The sequence below is a fragment of the Chanodichthys erythropterus genome, chromosome 8, assembly GCF_024489055.1.
Source record: "Chanodichthys erythropterus isolate Z2021 chromosome 8, ASM2448905v1, whole genome shotgun sequence".
In the NCBI taxonomy this organism is placed as follows: Eukaryota; Metazoa; Chordata; class Actinopteri; order Cypriniformes; family Xenocyprididae; genus Chanodichthys; species Chanodichthys erythropterus.
Window position 1 is genome coordinate 41,244,864 of NC_090228.1, and position 22,821 is coordinate 41,267,684.

The 22,821-nt window shown below is 36.4% G+C and overlaps 1 protein-coding gene across 1 annotated transcript; it reads left to right on the forward strand.

Moving 5' to 3' along the window:
• Positions 1–1,008: 1,008 nt before the first annotated feature.
• Positions 1,009–16,961, forward strand: LOC137025250 (zinc finger protein 658B-like). Its single transcript, XM_067393270.1, has 3 exons — positions 1,009–1,256; positions 2,030–2,559; positions 14,281–16,961. The coding sequence occupies exons 1-3, from the start codon at positions 1,172–1,174 to the stop codon at positions 15,502–15,504; spliced, it is 1,839 nt and encodes a 612-aa protein (XP_067249371.1). The 5' UTR covers positions 1,009–1,171; the 3' UTR covers positions 15,505–16,961.
• Positions 16,962–22,821: the final 5,860 nt, after the last annotated feature.

Genomic DNA, 22,821 nt, shown 5'->3' on the forward strand with positions numbered 1-22,821 from the left:
TATAGACAAACATCAAAGGAAGTGCAGTGCTGCTGCAGAAAGAAAGAAAGAAAGTTTCCATTCTAACAATTCTAATGAACTCACTTTGGGTTTTTTATTTTTTAAAGAAATATTTAAACATGAATTTAACCAAGAATTCAACTGTAAATGCCTTTTTTTTTTTTTTTTTTGTAAAAGTCATTTATGTCATGTATTTTTATATGCTTCTGTGTTAACAGTTTTATTTTATTATTTATTAGTGGTTTTTTATTATTTTCAGCTCATCATTTGACAAAACATATTTAAATATGCATTTCACCAAACATTCAACTTTAAATTCTTCTGACATATATTTTTATATTAGTGAGAGAGAAAAAATTTACATTTTGCACTTTTATAATTTTAGAGCAGGACTTTTATTTTGGTGTGGTGATATTACATCATAAGGGTGCATCGTGCGCCTGCTCTGTTATTATTCGGCTTAAGAAAGGTTTGTGTTAAGCATTTAATGTGTTTAAAATCTATGTCTATTTTATAGTTAGGCTATACATGTAAATAATTAAAATGTAAAAATTTAAAATTGTTTTTATTATTTAATGTAACATTGTGGTGTTTTCAACATCTATTAACGTTCATTTTTGTGAGTAAAGCGCATCCACACACAGAAAAGGTCCTTCTCATTGTCACTGGCAAGTATGATGGAGCTTTTCAAAACTCCGAGTCAACTGAATTAAAAGCTCCGCAAAATGATTCACTGATCCGAATCACTAGAATCACCGCGCGCTGACGAGACCTGCCGATCAAAACAGTGTAAATGCAACGAGAACACAGTAAAGACAAGTTTAACAAACCAACTGCAAATGAGTATATGAAAGTGTAATATAATAAATATAATCAATCAATCAATCAATAATACAAATCATTACATACTAAACTGTGATTAAATATAAAGTGTGTTTGTGTTTATTTCATTTGTACTAGTTTGTGTTTTTTTTTTTTCATTTGGCTAATCAGATCATTTAAGGCCATTAACTCTTACTCTGACTGGCTACTGAACTAGAGAGTTGATTGAGACACACCATTATTTTTATATCTTCTTTCTTTAATTATTCTCATCTTAACCATGACAGAGTGTCCAAACACAGAAAAACAGGTGAAGCAGCTGAGATCCATGTGACGCACTATTATAAAGATGGCGTTTATTAAAGAGGAGAGTGAAGACATGAGGATTGAAGAAACATTCAGTGTGAAACAAGAAGATACTGAGGAACAAACAGGTTGGTTTCATTCACAAAACTGAACTCAGTCATTTGATCCTTTTTTATTTTTTATTTTTTTTTAAATGTCCACCTCTACAGAAATGAATGATATTTTTGAAGAATGTAATATGAGTGTCATAATTAAAGTGGTTTTATTTGACATGGAGCGGTTTGCCTCATGTGGACAGACATGTTGAGATCACATTACCAGACAAATACAAATGCTGCTTTCAAGTGAACCTGAGAAGATCCTACTTCCACACTGGGGTAAGAAAAATAATCTTGTTTCTGTTTTGGACCGAAACAAGAAACAAGGTTTCAAACAGCAACAAAGTTATTTTTCTAAACCCATTGGCAGATAATTTTGCTTGTTTTAAGCAAAAACTAAGCAGAGAAAAAAAAATTTCCCCAGAAAAAAGAATAAATATCTTATATCATTTTACTTATCTAGTAAAAGCATCTGGATTTTTTTATATATTTGGATTGGAAACAAGACAACAATACTAAGTAAGAAAACATTTTTTGCAGTGAACCTTATCAACTAAACCTAATCTCAATAAAACTTCTGGTTACAAGTATTTATCAGTCTATAAATAACCAGCAATTGAGAATATGTTCTGAGATTACATGTAACACCTCTTTCAGTAGCTAAGTTGGTACAGAACTTAGTTGTATGTTGTTGGTTTTGATGCTTATATGTCTAAATGTTTGATATCTGTTGCTTTGTGCCATTAAACTAGGGTTAAAATGTTTTTTTGTTTGTTTGTTTTTTTTGTTTTTTTTTGCCCTAGACCTGATGGCAGTGAAAGAGGAGAATCAAGAACAGAATGAAATGGAAGAGAAAGATCAGCATGAGAAACATAACAATTTCATAACTGGAGAAAAATCTATTTGCTCACAGACTGAAAATAAAACAACTAGAAGTAATTTTATCTGCCAGCATTGTGGAAAGAGTTTCTGTCAAAGTGAAAACCTTAAGGTCCACATGAGGGTTCACACTAGAGAGAGCCCTTACACCTGCCAACAGTGTGGAAAAAAATTCACTCAAAAAGGAAGCCTTGAAATCCACATGAGAATTCACACTGGAGAGAAGCCTTTCACCTGCAATCAGTGTGGAAAGAGTTTCAGACACAAAGGAAATCTTAATGCCCACATCAGAAGCCACCCTGGAGAGAGCACTTTCATTTGCCAACAGTGTGGAAAGAGCTTCTCAAGAAAAGAAAGTCTTAGAACTCACATGAGAATTCACACTGGAGAGAGACCGTTCATATGTGGTCAGTGTGGAAGTAGTTTCAGATGTAAAATAACCCTCAATAAGCACATAAAGATTCACTCAAGAGAGAACTGCTTTAAATGTGAACAGTGTGGAAGGAATTTCACAGACAGGAAACGGCTTAAGATGCATGTAAAAACTCACATCGGAGAGAAGCCTTTCATGTGTCATCACTGTGGAAAGACTTGCATAAACAAATCAAACCATGACGTTCACTTAAGAGTTCACACTGGAGAGAAGCCTTTTACCTGTCCTCAGTGTGGAAAGAGTTTCACTGTTAAAGGAAACCTTCATACTCACTTGCGGCTTCATACTGGAGAGAGGCCTTTCACATGTCTTCAGTGTGAGAAGAATTTCACATATCAAAGAGATTTGAAACGTCATTTGCAAACGCATTCTGTAAAGAAATTATAGTGTTATGAATGTGGTAAGTGGTTTACAAAATGGACAAATTCTCTGGAGGAAGGCACTTTTGTTCAGTGTAATACATATCTTTTGCTATCACACTTACAGATTCAGAAGTTTTTGTGGAAAGAGTTATAAATAGCTCAGCAGTTTAAAATGAAACCAGAAAATATGCAGGACATCAACTGAATGTAAACATTGCACTACATTATTTGATTCATCTTTTGTGCATGAATGCACAGGTAAACATGTTTTCAATCTGGACATGATTATGGCTACTTTTGGGGCTCCCCTGATGACATCTGGAGCTGGTTCCAGCTGTAGGTTGCAAAAAGAGCTAAACACTGTCTCAAACTTTCTCTCTACATGTCTGCCTGTTTTTTTTATACTATGTTGAAGACTTAAAGGTGAGGTAAGCAATTTCTGAGAAACACTGTTGATATTTAAAATCGATGCCCAAACACATCCTACCCAAAAGCAACACACCTCTCCCTTCATTGCTTTCCCAAAATAACAAACACACTATGCAACACAGACAACTACTAACAATGGGGGCATCAGACAGCTCGCACAAGCAGGAATGAGCAGTATGATACATGTATTTCAAATACATATTTCAAATATAAAATAGTATTTTGTAATTTGTATTTGATAGGGTTGATGAAAATGGCTTAATATTTTGTATCAAAATACTTTATTGTTTTGGATATTTTGTAGTTTTAAAATACTGTAAAATACTTTGTAAGAAGTCCACATGATGATTGGTGCCTACTCAGTAGTTTGCCAAGACTTGTTGAGATCAGAACAGAAAATTATCCATATGGAAGAAGGTGGCCAAGGTACAAAATACATTTTTTTTCATAAATTGCTATAAGGTTTGGTGTTTGTTTTAATAGCCCAGGTTACATAGTTTACCAATTTACAGAATGTTCTTGAAAACAATTATACCTAGCAGCAGCCTTCTATATTTATGATTAACAATCAAATGTTTCATTAGTTAGAAACTAGTTTCTATGATTACAGGTGCCATCAGTTATCTTCTTATGAATGACATTGAGTCAGTGTTGCTGATGCAAAGTAGGCCCTTTGTTACCAAACACCAAGTAACTAAATTAGGATATAATTGAGTCATTCACAAACTGTTAAACATTAAACTGTTGGTTACTTTAAAAATAACTTTCATCTGGGAGATCACAGGGATATGTGAATATTTGATCTGTTAACTGGTTGCATAAGTCAGATTTATTGCAGAGAAAAGCTGGTGGTATCACAGAGAAAGGATAGTTCACCCAAAAATGAAAATGATCCCACAATTTACTCACCCCTATCTTCTTTCCATATGTTTTGTGCTCCAGGTGTTCCGAAAGTATGTAAAGCACAATAGCAATGGCATCGGCATCCTCCTTTGATCTGTTCTCCCGGTGTGCAGACTGGTACTGGTCAAAAGCAGGTGGTAGGGCCTTTTTTAAATGATTTATGACCAGCCGCTCCAGGCACTTAGCGGAGATAGGTGTGAGTGCCACAGGTCTGTAGTCATTCAGGCATGTGACATTGGCTTGTTTGGGAACAGGAATGATTGTGGCTGTTTTAAAACATGCTGGGACCCATGACTTGGACAGCGACAGGTTGAAGATGGTGGTAAAGACCTCTGCCAGATCAGCCACACAGTCCTTTAACTGAACATAGTCTAGAAGGGTTTGACCTCTAAAGCAGCAGCAGGTAGTGGTTTGAGTGATAAAATGGACAACACTGCTCTAGTCCTGAAACTTAATAAAGTGAGACTCTGCCTGGGCAACATCAACCCCAGGAAGGCATTTGGTCCAGATGGAGTGCTGGGCCGGGTGCTAAAGGACTGTGTGGCCGAGCTGGCAGAGGTCTTTACCACCATCTTCAACCTGTCACTGTCCAAGTCATGGGTCCCAGCATGTTTCAAAGCAGCCACAAGTTTGTGTTTCTGTATAGACAATCTTCACCCAAACAAACAAACACTGTAAATGTGATACTTGGAAGAGGTTGCAATATAACAACAATTGACCTTTCGCAAAGAACCGCCCCCCTTATACTGTTGCTTTGTCCAACAAGCCATGGCACCGTCATGCCACACGCAGTGAAAAATGCATCACGGAGCAAAGAGGATACTGACAACACATCGACAGACAAGACAGAGCAGGTTATTTATGATATTAAACAAAGTCACAGCTTTCAAACTGTGTAGTTTAAGAAATTCAAACAATAAAAAAACATTTTGTGGCTCTTAAATGTGTCGTGACAGATTGCTGTAGCGGGAGAGGCTCATAAACAGATCGTCTTTTCCTATTAGTTCATTTATAGCATAAAATGAACATGAGAAGGAATGTTGTTTCAAACGCGGAAAGACATCAATACACACCATTTTTCAAGTTTAAGACCACTGAGGTTAATCTTCTAACTCCTGACTGCTTTGTCGGACAAAATGGCGGATTTGGCGTTCTGACTGGTTAGATCGCTTGTCAATCAAACTCCCGGTGAATGGTCAATTGTGTAAAGTGTGTGTTGTGTTTAATAGTGATGGAATTATTATTGTTATTTTGAGAAATGATACTGCATCAGTATTGGTCTTGCTAGGGAGCTCGACCAGCTGGAGACATGAAGTACTCAGCAAACCTATCCCTCACAGCTACAGCATCTCTACTGGCATTGTTGGTGCCAAGCCAGGGTGCATTCTGCATTCCTAAAGATGGCTCTGTTGTCAGAGTTGGAGCAGGAGCTGTAAGCAAATCCCTCCTCAAGAAATTGTGGAGCATAGAGGTGGCCCTCACAAGCTTCTCAGCTACCGCTGGAGACACTCCCAGTACCCTGCAATATACTCTCCATTGTGCTGCAAGTACATCTTGTACACTCCACCATTCTCTGAGCATGGGAAATACTTTCTCCAGTGTTGTGTCCAGGGTAAAGGTGGAGGATGTTACGGCGCAACTGGAATGCCTCATCTGTGAGGAACACATACGGCAAGGCTCCAATGTGCTCTACTCCTGAGAGGGGAGAGTATTTAGGTATCCTCAGGGTGCTCTAGCATAGGGCAGATCCAAAGCCAGAGGCAGCCAGTGTTCCTCCATTACTGTTTCTACAATAGGCACAAACCTAAAAAGACATAAAGAAAGCCACTTTGTCCTGCACGTCCCCACATCTTAAAACCCCATTTGTGTGGTTTTGCAGGCATGTAGATACGTAAATGAGATTTTCCCTTGAATGGCACCATAATTTCATCTACTGCATGACATTCTTCAGGAGGTATGCAAAGAAACTGTTCTCGCAGGTTTTGTAACTATGGCCTAAGCTTCCACAGTTTATCTTTCTTTGCATCATCAGAAACACTGAAATTGTCCTGAAAGTGAATCAGTGTGAGCAATTTCAGAAACCGATCTCGAGACATTACATCACAAACTGCAGGAAGCTTTGTCTCCATCTCCCAATATGCTCTCACACAGGACATCTGTACTAACCCCATATGCATGTACATGCCTAGAACTTTCTCTATCTCTTTGGCAGTTGTGTTTACTGACTTGCCCTCTTTTTGTACGCTGTACAGATTTGTTTGTTCTGCCGTTTCCTGTAGCATTTCATCAGTGACAAACTGTTTGAAATACATTTATGGAGTCCAGTTACATCTGTCTTCTGTCCCTTCCTCATCAGATGCAATGAAATCGACAGATGGAGGTTGAAATTGTTTTTTTCTCCATCTGTATTCTTTCTTTTTTGCATTATCCTTCACCGACTGCTTTTTGAATGTGTCCTGTGTTGTTGGGCCCTCAACTTCTATGCTGCTCTGGACTACACTTTCGACTTGATAATCTTCCTCATCACTGCTGTCTGAACTTCCATCATCATGCATGGCCTGAGGAATCCATTCCTCATCATCATCCTCCTCTTCCTCTAACTGCTCTAGGTCACTTGAATTGCCATCCATTATTATGTCGATTACATTTTGAAGATGCTTTTTTTTCTCTCTTCTTCCTCTAATCTTTTTGACATCTAAAAATACACATAAAAAATTGATGATTCCAGCATATTGATTATAATTTTAGAGAAATTGTTACTGTAAAAATAACCTAAATGTATTGTAAGATGATATTGTGGTAGGCATATTGTAGATTACATAAAAAAAAATGTGACACGACTATTCAGGGATAAAGAACCTTATACCTGCAGTTTCAAATTTAATATGTGCATTTTTAACACAATATATATTTTAAATATGGCATTTCAGTCATTAATTGCCATTAATTGAATCATCCCAATATTGTGTGTGTTTGCATTGTGGTAGTCATAAAGTAGATAACGTTACTACAATTTGACATTACTGTTTAGACATAAAGCACCATTAATACCTGCATTATCAAATTTGATACACAATTTCCAACACGATTTACTTGTAATTTAACGATTAAATTATTAAGTAATTATGCATTATTTCAATTCAGAAAGTGTTAAATTAATTATATCAGGCGCAATCCAATATTATTTTTTACCTTAACAACTTGAAATTAGCCTTTATTTTCCTGCCGAAAGCGTCTGGCTTGATCCAATCGCAGCCGCCATTTTGAAAAGCTAAAAATTCACCCCTCTACTGCCTGCAGTACAGTGAAATTCCACAAGATGGCAGAATACACATATCAAAATACATACAACAGGTTTTCAAAGAAAGTATTGCTCTCACTGATTCAATATATGTCTTAGAAACTCGTGTATCATGAAAGGGTTAAATCAGTGACCAATAAAATAATATAAAGTATGGGATAATTATTCATTTGAATATGCATTTTGATTGCACAAAACACACACTAGTGAGTTTTTGACAGCAGGACAGATTCTTCTTGCATGGTGTGATTGTGACCCCAAACAATGTATGAAGAGGATTGTTCTTAACAGATGCTATAAGGCATCATCATGACGCAGTTATCATTTTCAAGTCCTGCACCACGTTGTGTACATAACAAATGCACTCACGCCCCTTTGTGCGCCCATGGGCGCACTGGCCTGAAAACAAGGTATGTTCAGGTGTATTGTTGGTTGCTATTTTGAGGCAACTGAAATTCACTGCACCATTGACCAACTGAAACCTGGTCTGAAGTCGATGGCACAATATTTGTTTTATTATTTAAATAGAGCGTTAGTAGTATGTTCCTATATGTGTGTGAACAACACGCGCATACTCTGTTTATTACACACACAGGGACGCACAGCGGATTACAATGTAAAAGATTATTATTGCGTGCATAGAGATAAAAATGCTTTGGTGATATCTGGCTTGTCCCGTAGATGGTCTTGTGGTGCACTTTAACCTCGCGCAAGAGCAGATCCGTTTCCTCACTAGAGAAGCATTCAGTTTTTCCCACTTGCAATTTCCACCGTGTAAATAGTGAATCCGCCATGGCGCGAGTGTATCTGGTGTTTAAAGTGAATGGGAGATGAGACTCTGATTGGTTTATTGTATGCTACGCCCAAAACACACCCATTACTCATTAAGAGAATAGGGACAACCCTTTTAGACCATGCACTGGGCACATCGACCATTTTTCTCATCTTTGAACTAGCAAAAAGTGGATTCGGATATGCCCTAAATGTACTTGCACCGTGTGCTTTAGACCATGTGCTTAGATCGTTAAAATAGGCCCCTTAGTGTTTCCACCTTAATTGTGTGATAACTGACCTCAAGTAAATATGTTTTAAAATCATAAGATGTGATTTTGTTTTATTCAGTGTTACTATCAGCAAACACTAACAGGTACGTTAGTGTTAGCATTTAAGTATTAACTGTCCATACATTGCACTTTAAAAAGTCTGTATCTGTCAAAATAGTATAACCACAGCAGAGCCACAACACACTTCTGTGTTTCGCGCACAATTCTGCGGCTTTGAACAAATCGTGAGAGTCAGTGATTCAATGGTTCATTCACAGCCACTTGTTTGGTTAATGAATTAATTACTCAATGACTCACTCATAAAAACAGTGACTTGCTGCCACCTACTGGGAGTTTTAGTTTAATATTTAAAAGTTTTACGTAGTTTTACCATCATTGCATATTTCTCTATAGAACATTTTTATTTAAAGCATTATTTATTTTATAAAGTTATTCATAAAGGTAAAAATATGCACTGGAAAATCAATTTAGGGGGCAAGTATTGTCCCTTAATGGTAAAGGTGCGACTGCAGTCTAAGTGGAAGGGGGGCACAAAAGTAATCTAAATGTAATCCAAAAGTAGTCAGATTATGTTACCAAAAATGTGTAATCTAAAAGATTATATAACCGATTACAAATTTTGTCATGTAATTTGATTGCAATTCATATGTGTATACATTATATATATATATATATATATATATATATATATACATATACATATATATATATATATATATATATATATATATATATATATATATATATATATATATATATATATATATATATATATATAAATATAATTATTTGAGCTCTGGTCGATTTAGAGTTGGGACAGAGTAACAAGTAATACATATATGAATATATAAGTGTGTACATATGGAAGAGATAATTAATAAAATATCTTGAATAAATCCTGTCTGCATAACAGCACAGTAAGTGGCGATATCAGATGTGCTAAAAAAAAACAAGAAGAAAAGGGACTTTTACATTGACGTGACAACATGACGTCACAAGTCGGCGCCGCACTGCTGCAATTCGGCTGAAGAAAGGTTTGTATTTTAAGCATTTAAACAGTTTAAATCGATTCAAACTGTTTAATTAATTTTACAAGAGATGTAAAGTTATACATGTATTATTGAATGTAACGTTATGGTTTATATAACATTGAAGAACGTTCTTTTTGTTGATAAAGCGCATCCGCACATGATTAACAAAAGGCGCCTAACACAAGTCGCTCACTATTATGAATCGGTCATTGACCAGTAGAGATGAGAGAAACCGAGGTTTTTGAAACTCAGGAGTCGCTTGAACCAAAAACTGCCCATAATTCTGTGAATTACTGATTCGAAGCGCAGGAATCACGGCGACGACGAAAACACAAACATGTGTAATGAGAATTTTTTTTTACAAACCAACTGCAAATGTTTTCATAAAACTGTAACCTGTTAAATGTTAATATACAAATTGATAAATATCAAATGTAAAGCATACATGTAGTGTGAATATGAAATATATATTATAAATATATTATATATATAAATATTCATTGTGTTGACTACTGAACTAGGGAGCTAATTGAAACGCACACAGATTTAGATTTCTTTCTGTTATTTATTCTCACAGAGTGTCCATACACATAGAAAAACTCCTGGTGAAGCAACTGAGATCCATGTTACACTATTATAAAGATGGCGTTTATTAAAGAGGAGAGTGAAGACATAAAGATTGAAGAAGAAGAAGAAACCTTAAGAGTGAAACAAGAAGATATTGAGAGACAAACAGGTTGGTTTCATTTTTAAATCTGAACTTTGATACTTATTAAAATGTCCAGCTCTACAGAAATGAACAATATTTTTGAAGAATGTCATATGATTGTTTTAATTAAAGTGGTTTTATTTGACATTCCTTCTTGTGGACAGACATGTTGACACATAGGCACCTTTGGAAAAATAAGATATTCTCCATTAATTTTAACCAATCAAAAAAAAAAAAAAAAAGATTTATATTTAGTAACCTGTCTGATTGGTGGATTTCACATCAGGTTTTGATGGGTCTTAATACACACAATACTAGAGTTTTAGCATTATAGTATAATGCTAATCAGTTGTTTTTATTTATTTTATTTTTGTTGGTGTTTTTTTTTTTTTTTTTTTTTGCATTATGATAAATTGCATTTTAACTCGTACATGTGTTTGTGGTGGATTGGGGGGTAGGCTTGGGGTATACTGTGGATAGATTAATAAATCAAGGTTATTGGTCTTGTTTAGTGCTTTTTTCTTTCATAATATCCCACTTAAAACATACACTCAAAAAAATGCTGGGTTAGAAACGACCCAGGTTGGGTTGAAAATGAAAAAACCCAGCAGTTGTGTTAAATGTTTGCCCAACGTGCTGGACAGTGTTATTTAACTCGACTATTGTTTAAAAATTACTATATGTCTGGTTTAAAATGAACCCAAAATAGGTTGGAAATTAAAAATCAGACAAAATTACTTGAGGCAACAATAATAATCAAAATGTTAATATTTATTAATAAGCAATTTAATAAATGTCTATTGTTTAATTATTATTCATTAAACTTACTAATAAATGCTCATTTATTAAACATTAAATAAAGGTTAATTTCCAACATACTTTGGGTTCATTTTAAGTGAGCAATACAGTAATTTTTAAACAATAGTTGAGTGAACTAAATCTGTCCAGCAGGTTGGGCAAACATTTAACGCAACTGCTGGGTTTGTCCATTTTCAACCCAACTTTTTGGGTTGTTTTTAAGAGTACAACTTCACCCTTTAATTGACATCTCTAAAAATAGAATATAATGAATAAATCTGTCAAAAGGAGGAGATGAGAGAGCAATCTTTCCACAGCTCTACTGTCCCACCGCCATGTCCTATGTGTTTTTCTTCATTTCATCTATTTTTTTTTTTTTTTTTTTTTTCATTTAAATTTTTGATGCACACTGCCCTGCTAGGGCAACTTAATGGCTGCACTTTGTTGTACACTTTGTTTCACCACTTTAGAACAAATTGATTTGTTGTTTTTTTTCATATTCAAGAGATTATAAGCTAGATGCTAGATTCTTCGACTTTTATACATAATAAATCTGTTTATGAATAAAGTTTGATCAGTTGAAAGCAGTTATTTTGAGTTAGATGCCAAATGTTCTCCTATTTAAATTTTACATTGAGGGGGTGCATACAACATATTTGCCCACAATATGATTTGAATGACAAGAAGAAAAAAAAACCTGGGGAAAATAAATGCAGAACATGTTCACATAGGACACTATTAACAGGACTATAGCATGAAACCATTCAGAAAAATTTGGGCACAAATGGGTTAATAAACTCTCAGGAGATACTCAGGAAAACACCATATAAATACACGAGAACGACAGAGAATGAAGGAGAACACGGTATAAATACATGGAGCAAACAAAGGGAACTAATGGGCTAATAAATGAGACGAAGGCAGAATCAAAAAACAAAGAAACAACCAAAACAGAACATAACTCTGACGGATGGGGCCTAAATCCTGACTGAAATTCTTCAATTACTGTTTCTGCCAAACTGAACATAGTTGAGAGGACAGTATTTGTCTCATATTTTAGATTCAAATGGCAGATTTGAGATTGGTTTATACCTGACTAGTTCTTCTGGTTTTCTTCTGTTTTTTTGTTCTTTGTTTTTGATAAGAGGTGTTTGATTATTGCCAGCTTGAAAGTAGGGCTGGGTGATATGGCAAAAAAATAAAATCTCCATTTTTAAAAAAAAAAATGTATTTATTTATTTTATAACTTTGTTTAATTGTTTAACTAGTCAACTTAAAAATATAACTACGATATGATTTAAGTAACATTCTCTTTATTAACAATCTGGTTAAGTTCCATTCCAAGTGCACCACACATGAAGTTATCAACATGGTGTAAAAGTAAAACATACATGTTAAATATCTTTGCAGAAAATATGCCTGAAATATGAAGGCAAATGTTGTACAAACTTATCTTAAATACATCCTATTTAAAATAAGAAAATGTTAAATATTTCTTAGCCAAAAAGTAATAGCAATAAATAACACCAGTAATAGGCTATTATTAACAGCAAATGCTTGGTAAAAACAGAAAACACCAGCAGCTTTCAGCCTGTCACAATCATGCAAAAACATGAAATATCAAACATACAGTAGAAGTCCTTTACAGGTTTTTGCATTCCATTGCACTATTTGTCCTATTGTTTTTATGTTTGGCGGATATGTTTAGGTGTTGCACTTTGGTCGCGCATCTTTTGCAGCATCTCACTCATGAAACGGCATTCTAAAAACACGGCGGTCAAGTTAAAAAAAGACATGTAAACTCACGTGTAATAACTTTGCCCTTTTTCTCATTCTGCTGTCTGCGTCTCATTTTTATAATGCATTTTTGAATGAACAGCCACTTAAGAATAGTGATAGGTTCTATGTTCATTGAGCAGTTAATCAGGTGCGCCGGCGCCCATCATGAGGTCGGATCATTTTCTTCTCCTAATGTAGTTTTCATTGCTGTATTGTCAACATGTCTAATTGTAACGCTTGCTAACATTTTTATTCAAAACCGTGATTTCTCGATTTAAAAAATAATAAAATCGAGACAAAACATTAAATTCGAATTAATCACAAAAAATCTGGAAAATCGCCCAGCCCTGAAAGTATTTGGGACATATCAAAGCTAAGACTTAACAATGTTGAGAAGAGTACAGGCCTTTGCACACTTTTGAATTTTTTTTTGTTTTTTCGTGTTCGTAATCCTAAAAATTCGTCATGCACAGAGACCTTGCAAACTAAGTCCGATGCGAATCCGTTGCGAAAAAATTGCGAAAGTCTTCAAGCAGTGAGCATGATTCAGTTGTCCTCTAAATATTGGGTCCATCGAATCCCAAGATTGCATAGAGAGAAAGGAGATTCACCTCATCAAGGAGCTGTGTGATTATCTCAAGCGTTTCAAAGTTTACTTCAGTATGTCAGTGGTTCTGTTTGATGCTTTGCTACTGGCACAATCTGTCTTAATATTCTGTCTCTTTGTATTCCGCACTTTGTTTGTCATACAGTGCTGCTGCTTTGTGCTGTAGATGATGTGGATCAACTTGTCAGATGGCATTGGGGATTTTGGCATTCGCTTGTATGGTGGCTCTGAATTGTCAAAACGTCTTAAAATGAGTGCCACGGATGCGCAGAAAATTGAACCTAATCCAAATTTTTTTATGACTAAAATTTCGGAGGCAGTATGTAAACGTGACTGACATAACGTGAGGTCGTATTTATTTTTTAAAGTGCAAACATTTCAGATATGAATTTTGGACTCAGTGTGCAAAGGCTTTAAGCTTAGTAGAGAATGCATATCCTAGTGTACATGTCATTTTTTTAATGCTTTATATGTCTGAAAGTTTTGAATTGTGTCACTTTGTGCCATTAAACTGAGGTTATTTGTCTTTTTTTTTTTGCTTTAGATCTGATGGCAGTGAAAGAGGAGAGTCAAGAGGACACTAAAAAGGAAGTCAAAGATCTGTATGCTAAACATGATTTAATAACTGGAGAAAAAACCTTGAATTGCTCACTGAATGAGAAGACTTCAAAAAGAAAAAGAGCTCAAAATAAAGAAAGTAATATGACCTGTGAATATTGTGGGAAAGCTTTCATAAAACATAAAAACCTTCAAGTTCACATGAGAATTCACACAGGAGAGAAGCCATTTACATGCCAGCAGTGTGGAAAGTGTTTCACTCAAAAAGGTAGTCTTAAATCCCACATGAGAGTTCACACTAAAGAGAGCCCTTTCACCTGTGAACAATGTGGAAAAAGTTTTACTCAAAAAGGAAACCTGAAAGTCCATATGAGAATTCACTTTAAAGAGACCCCATTCAGCTGCCAAGAATGTGGAAAAAGTTTCACTCAAAAAGGAAGCCTTAAAGATCACATGAGAATACACACTGGAGAGAATCCTTACACATGCCAACAATGTGGGAAAAGTTTCATTCGAAAAGGAAACCTGAAAGTCCATATGAGAGTTCACACTGGAGAGAGCCCTTATACCTGCCAGCATTGTGGAAAAAGTTTTTCTCAAAAAGCAAGCCTTAACAGCCACACAAGAATTCACACTGGAGAAAAGCCTTTCAAATGCTCCCAGTGTGAAAAGAGTTTTACACATAAAGGAACCCTTACTAACCACATGTCAATTCACACTGGAGAGAAGCCATTCGTATGTGGTCTGTGTGGAAAGGGTTTCAGATTTTCAGTAACCCTTAATTACCACATGAAGATTCACTCAAAAGATAACTCTTCTGTATGTCACCAGTGTGGAAAAAGTTTCACAGACAAGAAACACCTTAAGAATCATGTTGAAATTCACATTGGAGAAAAACCTTTTATGTGTCATCACTGTGGAAAGACATTCAAAAACAATGCAAACCTTCAGATTCACATAAGAATTCACACTGGAGAGAAGCCTTTCTCCTGTCTTCAGTGTGGAAAGAGTTTCACGGTTAAAGGAAACCTTGACATTCACTCAAGGGTTCATACTGGAGAGAGGCCTTACAGTTGTCTTAGGTGTGAGAGGACTTTCAAATATCATAGAGACCTGAAATGTCATTTGCTAACTCATTCTAGAAAGAATTTACAAAGATCTGAGTGTGACACAAGGTTTACGAAAAGGAGCAATTTAAGAAGTGACCTGCACATTCACTCTGGAGGAAGGCGATTGAATTGTGATCAGTGTAAAAAAACATTTCTTTTGCCATCACATTTAAAGATGCATATGAAAAGTCACACAGATGTGAGACCCTATTCTTGTTCTTTTTGTAGAAAGCATTTTAAATGGCTCAGCAATTTAAAATGGCACCAGAAATTATCTACCTGTGTGAAATCAAAGCTACGTTCATGCCGCAGATGAATGTGGCCCAAATTGGATTTTCTGCTCAAATGTTTTTTTTTTTTATTATTATTGTTTTTTTTTTTATGTGGCCCAAATCAGATACTTGTCTGAACAGGTGATGTTCATACAAAACTCCAAAATCTTCATTGATTTAGTGGTGTTAAATTCTTATATTTTGATCTTTTATCTCTTCATACTTTGCCTTGATTTTTTTCTTTTCTTTTCGGCATATGAATACCTGTGGAAACGCTCACCTGTCTCCTTTTGGTATAATTTCAAATATTGAGTGATTGAGGTAGATGTCTTATTTTGATTGCATAGAGATGTTGCTCTTATACACTATATTGACAAAAGTTTTGGAACACCCCTCCAAATCATTGAATTTAGGTGTTCCAATCACTTCCATGGCCACAGGTGTATAAAATCAAGCACCTAGGGATGCAGACTGCTTCTACAAACATTTGTGAAAGAATGGTTCGCTCTCAGAGGCTAAGTGAATTCAAGCGTGGTACTGTGATAGTTTGCCACCTGTGCAATGTCCATTTGTGAAATTTCCTCACTACTAAATATTCCATGGTCAAATGTTAGTGGTATCATAACAAAGTGGAAGCAATTGGGAACAACTGCAACCCAGCCACGTAAAAAATCACAAAGCGGGGTCAGTGCATGCTGAGGCGCACAGTGCGCAGAAGTCACCAACTTTCTGCAGAGTCAATAACTATAGACCTCCAAGCTTCATGTGGCCTTCAGATTAGCTCAAGAACAGTGTGTAGAGAGCTTCATGGAATGGGTTTCCATGGCCAAGCAGCTGCATCCAAGCCTTGCATAACTAAGTGCAATGCAAAATGTCAGATGCAGTGGTGTAAAGCACACTGCTACTGGACTCTAGAGCAGTGGAGACGTGTTCTATGGAGTGACAAATCATGCTTCTCTGACTGGATTATGGTGTGGGGTTGTTTTTCAGGGGTTGGGCTTGGCCCCTTAGCTCCAGTGAAAGGAACTCTTAATGCTCCCAACATTGTGGGAACAATTTGGGATGGCCCCTTCCTGTTCCAACATGACTACACACCAGTGCACAAAGCAAGGTCCATAAAGACATGGATAAGTGAGTTTGATGTGGAGGAACTTGACTGGCCTGCACAGAGTCCTGACCTCAACTCGATAGAACACCTTTGGGATGAATTAGAGCGGAGACTGCGAGCCAGGCCTTCTCGCCAACATCACTGCCTGACCTCACAAATGCGCTTTTAGAAGAATGGTCAAAAATTCCTATAACAAACTCCTAAACTTTGTGGAAAGTCTTCCCAGAAGAGTTGAGGCTGTTATAGCAGCAAAGGGTGGGCCAACTCCATATTAAACCCTACGGTTTAAGAATGGGATGTCATTCAAGTTCACGTGCATGAAAAGGCAGGCGTCCCAAAACATTTGGCAATATAATGTATTTCAGTATAATACTTTGAAATAAATATTTTGTGTAAATCTATCTACATTGCATTTTGTCATTTTGTATACCTTATGCTACAATGCTTTAAATGTTTTTTGTTTTTTTACCCATTACCCATCATAACCAGAGTTGAGAACTACTGCATTAGGGCATTTTCACACTGGCAGTTTAGTTCACAATATGGGGCATATTTTGCAATTTCACTCGGCGGCCATCTTTGGAGCGCCTCTCGGGCATGCAAGTGCAGCTCCTATCTCTTTGAATGGGGAAACATCAAATTCTCCAAAGCTGTTTGCCAAGCTTTCGATTAAATTTCATTTTTGAAATCACAAATAAAATTGGACAACAACTGTCTCAAATTTTGTTTCTAAACGCTTGAATATTGACAAAAAAAAAAAAAAAGTATTTTTCAGGCTAGATCAAGCTAATGCACACATACGCAGTCTCTCTTTTCAGAGGCACACGTCTGACTGTTTCTATAGGAACCGGAGCTTTTAACTGCTGCTGCATTGATGCAATGACTTTACCAATCTGCAATTGGTTCTTATTTAGAAGGCAGGACTCACACCGCCATATTGCACGTTGCACTTTCTCCCATTGAAATCAATATAAGCAACGTGTGTTATTCTATATAGTCTTTGAGTAAAGCAAATGTAATTTACTCAGCTGCGCATAACACCAAATTAATAAAAACACAAACACAAACATGGTTCGGAACATGCCTCGGTTTTAAAGCCATGGCTCGGAATGGGTATGGTACAGTAGGGGGGAGAAAACTAAACTAACTAAGCTGTTTTTTGAACAAATGTGCCTCTGTGTTAAAATAAATTCAATTATAATTTTCTTAAGGATAAAAAATCTTAGCAAATTCTGTAAACTATATGGGGAGCCCTTACTTTCACATTACTATAAAATCAAAGTTTACAATGAACAACAGAGCCCACATTATTCAATTCAGTTGCCATTTATTTATTTTTTTAGATATAATAATCAAAGCTCACATAAGGCAGGTTTTGCATTACTTTTAAATCTAATTATAAAGTGAATGTAATCCAAATCACTTTTGAAATACAATTATTTACACAGTTACTGTCATAACTTTTCATTAAAAATGTATTTAAACATACATTAAACAATTAAGACATTTCTAACGGATTAAAGGGTTAGTTCACCTCAAAATGAAAATTATATTATTAATTACTCATCCAGAGACAGGTTTCTTGAGAATTGGAGTTACAGCAGCTGTTTTAAGAGAAGGAACAATTCCAGTGGTAAGAGAAGAGTGAATGATGTCTGTGTTGAGAGGGGATGGTGGCTGTTACAAGAATAGTAAGAAGGGGGTCTAATCTGCAGGTTGAAGATTTGGATTTTTAATGACTTTGGTCATTTCATTTACTGAGGGTAAGGTAAATGCTGAGAGTGAATCGGAGGGGCAAATGAAACGGACAGGCGAGTTTGCAGCAGAAGTGGACATAAGTTGCTGGCGGATATGTTCGATTTTTAAAGAGAAAAATGATCTCTCTGCTTCCCTCTCCTCCATCTCTCTGATCAAATATGCAATGTCTTTTGGTCTTTTTCTTGCTCTCACTGGTTCTGGGCCCACTGAGGATGAAGAGACCACAGCAACATCCAGGCCAGATGAGGCAATGAGGGCAGGTGGAGTGATGGAGGGTCTCATCCATGGCACTGTACCATTGCCAAGATTTTTAATTTATTTCTGTAGTATAGGCTACTCACTCGAAGCCTTTGAGGGCAGCATTCCACTTTCAGGTGAAGAGGGCTTCATGAGCCACTCAGGCTGGGACAGAAAAGTACCTAACGATGAGTCCTTCAGAATCTGTCCGGGAGCAGTAGGCCATCAGGGACGACGTCTGTGGTCATGTCAGGGCAGACTGAGAGTTTAGGGACGACTTCAGTAGTTGTGTCAGGGGAGATTGAGAGTTCATCTGTGACCTCTGTAATCGTGTCAGGGGAGATTGAGAGTTTGGGGATGACCTTCATAGTATCAGGGCAGACTGAGAGTTCATCTGCGACCTCTGTCTCAGGAAGAGCTGGAGAAATGTGTATGGCCCACACACACACACACAAGATGCCCACCACCATCACAGGAAACGGACTCAACGGTAGAAGAGTCTCAGAGACCACGGACTTGGGACTATCTGGCTGGGGATGCTAACCGCTTATACTGACGTTAGCAGTGGGACTGCCTCACTGGAAATCCATGCCAGACACCCATGGATAGTCTTCCTCAGGTACAGAATGTTGATCATAATGGTTACAGATTCTAGCATAGCGGCCATGACAACAAAAGACTCTCCATGCCGGCTGGAGAAGATTGGGACAAGAATAAACCCACCTCCATAGCCCCTGGATCTGGTGACGAATAGCTCCTCCCCAAAACATCTTTAAGGGTTTTTGTATCAACCTCCACCACTCCTACAGGTATGGGGAGTCACTCAGCATCAGTGCATGATCCATATACATCTGTAGTGGTTAGTTCTCCCCTCCCAGGAGCCATGACTTAATGGGTTTGTTAAGTCCATAGCAGAAAATGTCCTTCAGTGCAATTTCATCAAACGGTACGTGAAATGATAACTCGCAAAACCGTTGGACATAGGCTACTCCTCTTTTGAGCTGGTCAGCGGAGTCCATGATGGATCTGGATCTAAAGAGACTGTTGAATCTGAACAGGGTGTAGTCTTCTGTTACGATCACTGCTCTGAGACTTGGCTGAAAATCCAAATGCAGCCTTTATAAAGGGTAATCCAAAAAGTTGTCAAAAGCAGGCAAATGTCCAAACACACTGAGATCAAGATAATCCAAACAGGGTAAAATACAAACAACCAGGCAGAAGACTAGATCACAGGAGCTCAGACACACAGTGGTAACATACTAACAAGACTACACATAGAATGCACAGGCAGACACCACTTAAATAAGCCAGAGCATTGCCATTAGAAGACAAGTGATTTAACCAGCAATTCTGATCCAGTTCTGATACTTCAAACGAAGTTCTTTTTCGTTCTTCGTTTAGGTAAAACGACGTTCAAAATGCGTGACCAGCGATATACACACTGCTGAGATCGACAGTTAGATGAATATGTAAATATGTGCCATGCAATTTCTTCTTAGTAACAAAATAAACACACAAAAAATGAGAAAACAGCAAGCATTTTTAATAGAAAGTGTAAGAAAAGCATCTGATCATAACAACATGATTATGTTAGCACAAGCTCTGCAAAGTAGCACTCCAGTCACATCACGTCTTCATATAGCACTTTATTCAATATATTGCTTAAAATCAAGCAGCTTTTAAGTAAGTACAAACCAGTTATAGTGCCTCATTTCATCAGAAGCACCACTTGATTTTGTACTATAAAGCGGCTATTCAGTGTGAATGTTCATGTTTTTCTGCTTATTCCCATTGATGTTTTTTGTTGCTACAAGAAATATTGTTGGCATCAGTAATTGTTATTAATTTCAAAAGATACATATCCGATTCAGAAAACAGGCTAATTAAAAATAACTAACGTGGACATGGCCAAAATAATTATTTTACTATAATGTTGTGTTTGCCTGAGGCAGTGTCAGCTTTGGAGACCGTACCATATTTGTCAAGTGGCACAGGGAAAGTACAAACTATAACATGAAAGGAAAGATTGAAATCATGTAAATGTGATGTAAAGAATGATGGTTTTATCCAAAAAGTTATATTTCTTAAAGCAGTCACATCCTATGCACAAGCATTCCACAGCAGTCTGACTGGCACAGAATAGCACAGAATCTAGACTGTTACTGCTACTGGAATATGTTCCCATGTCATGAGCCTTTAATATGGGAAAATCTCCCCATAGAGTTCAGAACAGGTATCCACAAAGTGTTCCAGCAGGTTTTGGGCATATTCCAGGTAGTGTCCTCTTCTGGCATCATTATCATCCAAGAGAATAGTCATTCTGATTGTTAATGACAGGAAGTGATGATAATGCTCCTGAGATAAAACATCCTGCAATATAAGTGCTCCTGTATACAGCAGAAATCGCCATAGTTCAGTTGCTTTCCGGCGATCAAGTTCAGTCAGAGATCTTGGTTTCCTGGCAAACTCTGCCAGCATTGCACCTTCCAGATGTACAAACTTCTGGCTGATTTTTTCACTCCTGTTTGCAACCTGCAAATAACTGGGCCTCACAACAGCAAGGTAAGTAATCTTTTTGAAGGAAGGGACAAAACTTCACTGACATCTACAAGACAACCAAAAGAAAACAAAACAAAATGTGCCCACCCCTTTCAGAGAGAGGATCCTTGCAGAGGACCTCTAAAGGCAGGGGTGTCAGGGCAACTTTGGACCCAGATGCTGCCGACGTGAGCAAACCCCACAGTCTGCTTTCGTAGCAACTAATTAGTTGGTGTCCCCTTGGTGTGTTCCTGCCTTAAAACAAAAATTGAGAAGAAGAGTTATAAAATCTTATTAAAAAATATAAAATCTTACTCAATTTACATCAATTCACTAACCATCACCATTTAACCCAAAAACATTACAAAAGGCTGCAAACCCAGTACAATGCCTTCTCAATCTGATCCCCTTCTGCACCTTGAATAACAGCAACTCCCATGACCTAAAATAAGCAGTCACAATAAGAGAAAACAAAGAAGAAAAAAAAAACAGAAGATCTTCCTTTGTGTTCAAAAGAACAAAGAAATATATATAGATTTGGAACAACTTGAGGGTGAGTAAATGATGATAGAATTTTCATTTTTTGGGTGAACTATCCCTTTAATGCAATACCCTCTGGTATAAAAATGTTATTGAGATGTTTCCTTTTTTTACACCAAAATTTCTGCAGTCCTTCCTTCTTTGTATGTTGGTGATGTTGATATAGAAAATAAACTTTGCAATTACAAATATACAAGACAAGTTATCATCCAGTCATGTTACCCCTGTCAAATTTTAATAAATAAATTATATGGTTAAATACTTTAGAGCAGCTCATCTTTGATTTCCTATTCCCCCAAAAGCAAACACACTTTACACACACACACAAACACATTTTAAAATATTAAATGACATATGTCCTTCCAATAATTTTTTACACTTAAAATTTAATTTTGAAAATGTGCCTTGTCATTTTTGTAACTATTTGTCAGAAGATACAGAACTTTTTTTCATTTGTTTTCATAAAATTTTTCTAATTCTTTTTGGAGAACATTGCAGGACTGGATGATAGATAAAAAGGTGGTCATTGATGGTTTCACTCTTGCTTCACAAAATGTAATACTTGGGATAACCTAAGATTGCTGTATTTTGTACTATTTGGTTAATAACATTATATTATTGGCGAAATACTTTATTCATAAATGTTCAAAATATTCATTTCTTAAATCCCCTCCTTTGCTTGAGATTTCTCAGATGCCCTTAGTAAAATGAAAAATAAAAATGCATTAAAACTATTTTTTTCGTATTATATAATTTATTGTAATTATATTTTCATATATTGAAATATATATTTCAAATATATTTACATGAATTACGTATTTAGTTAATCTTATGTTTCATGTTTAGTTTATATTGGTATTCCTGTTCAATTTAGTTTATATTGGTTTATATTTATATTATTAATTTTGTTTTTTGTGTGTTGAGCCCTCCTTGCCAGATGCTTTTTTTATATTGACGTTTTTGCCATTTTGTTGTATTCAGATTTTGTATGCAATAAAAAAGACATGTAATGCGATATTATTTTCATGTCTACAACAGCGCGTTACGGATTTATAGCCAAACAATTTCTGAATATCGAACCTCAAACTATCTTTACTGCAGTTCATTTTCATTTTCAGTTGGTTTGAAACCCGCCAGTAAAGTTAAAGAAAAAGAAGACGTCATAAGGCTGCGTCGCGCT

Excerpts from the sequence above, each read along its gene's own strand:
- LOC137025250 (XM_067393270.1), top strand. The coding sequence starts at position 1,172 with ATGGCGTTTATTAAAGAGGAGAGTGAAGACATGAGGATTGAAGAAACA. Across the intron at positions 1,257-2,029 it reads AGATACTGAGGAACAAACAG|ACCTGATGGCAGTGAAAGAG; the intron begins GTTGGTTTCATT and ends TTTTTGCCCTAG. Across the intron at positions 2,560-14,280 it reads AAATAACCCTCAATAAGCAC|ATGAGAATTCACACAGGAGA; the intron begins ATAAAGATTCAC and ends CTTCAAGTTCAC.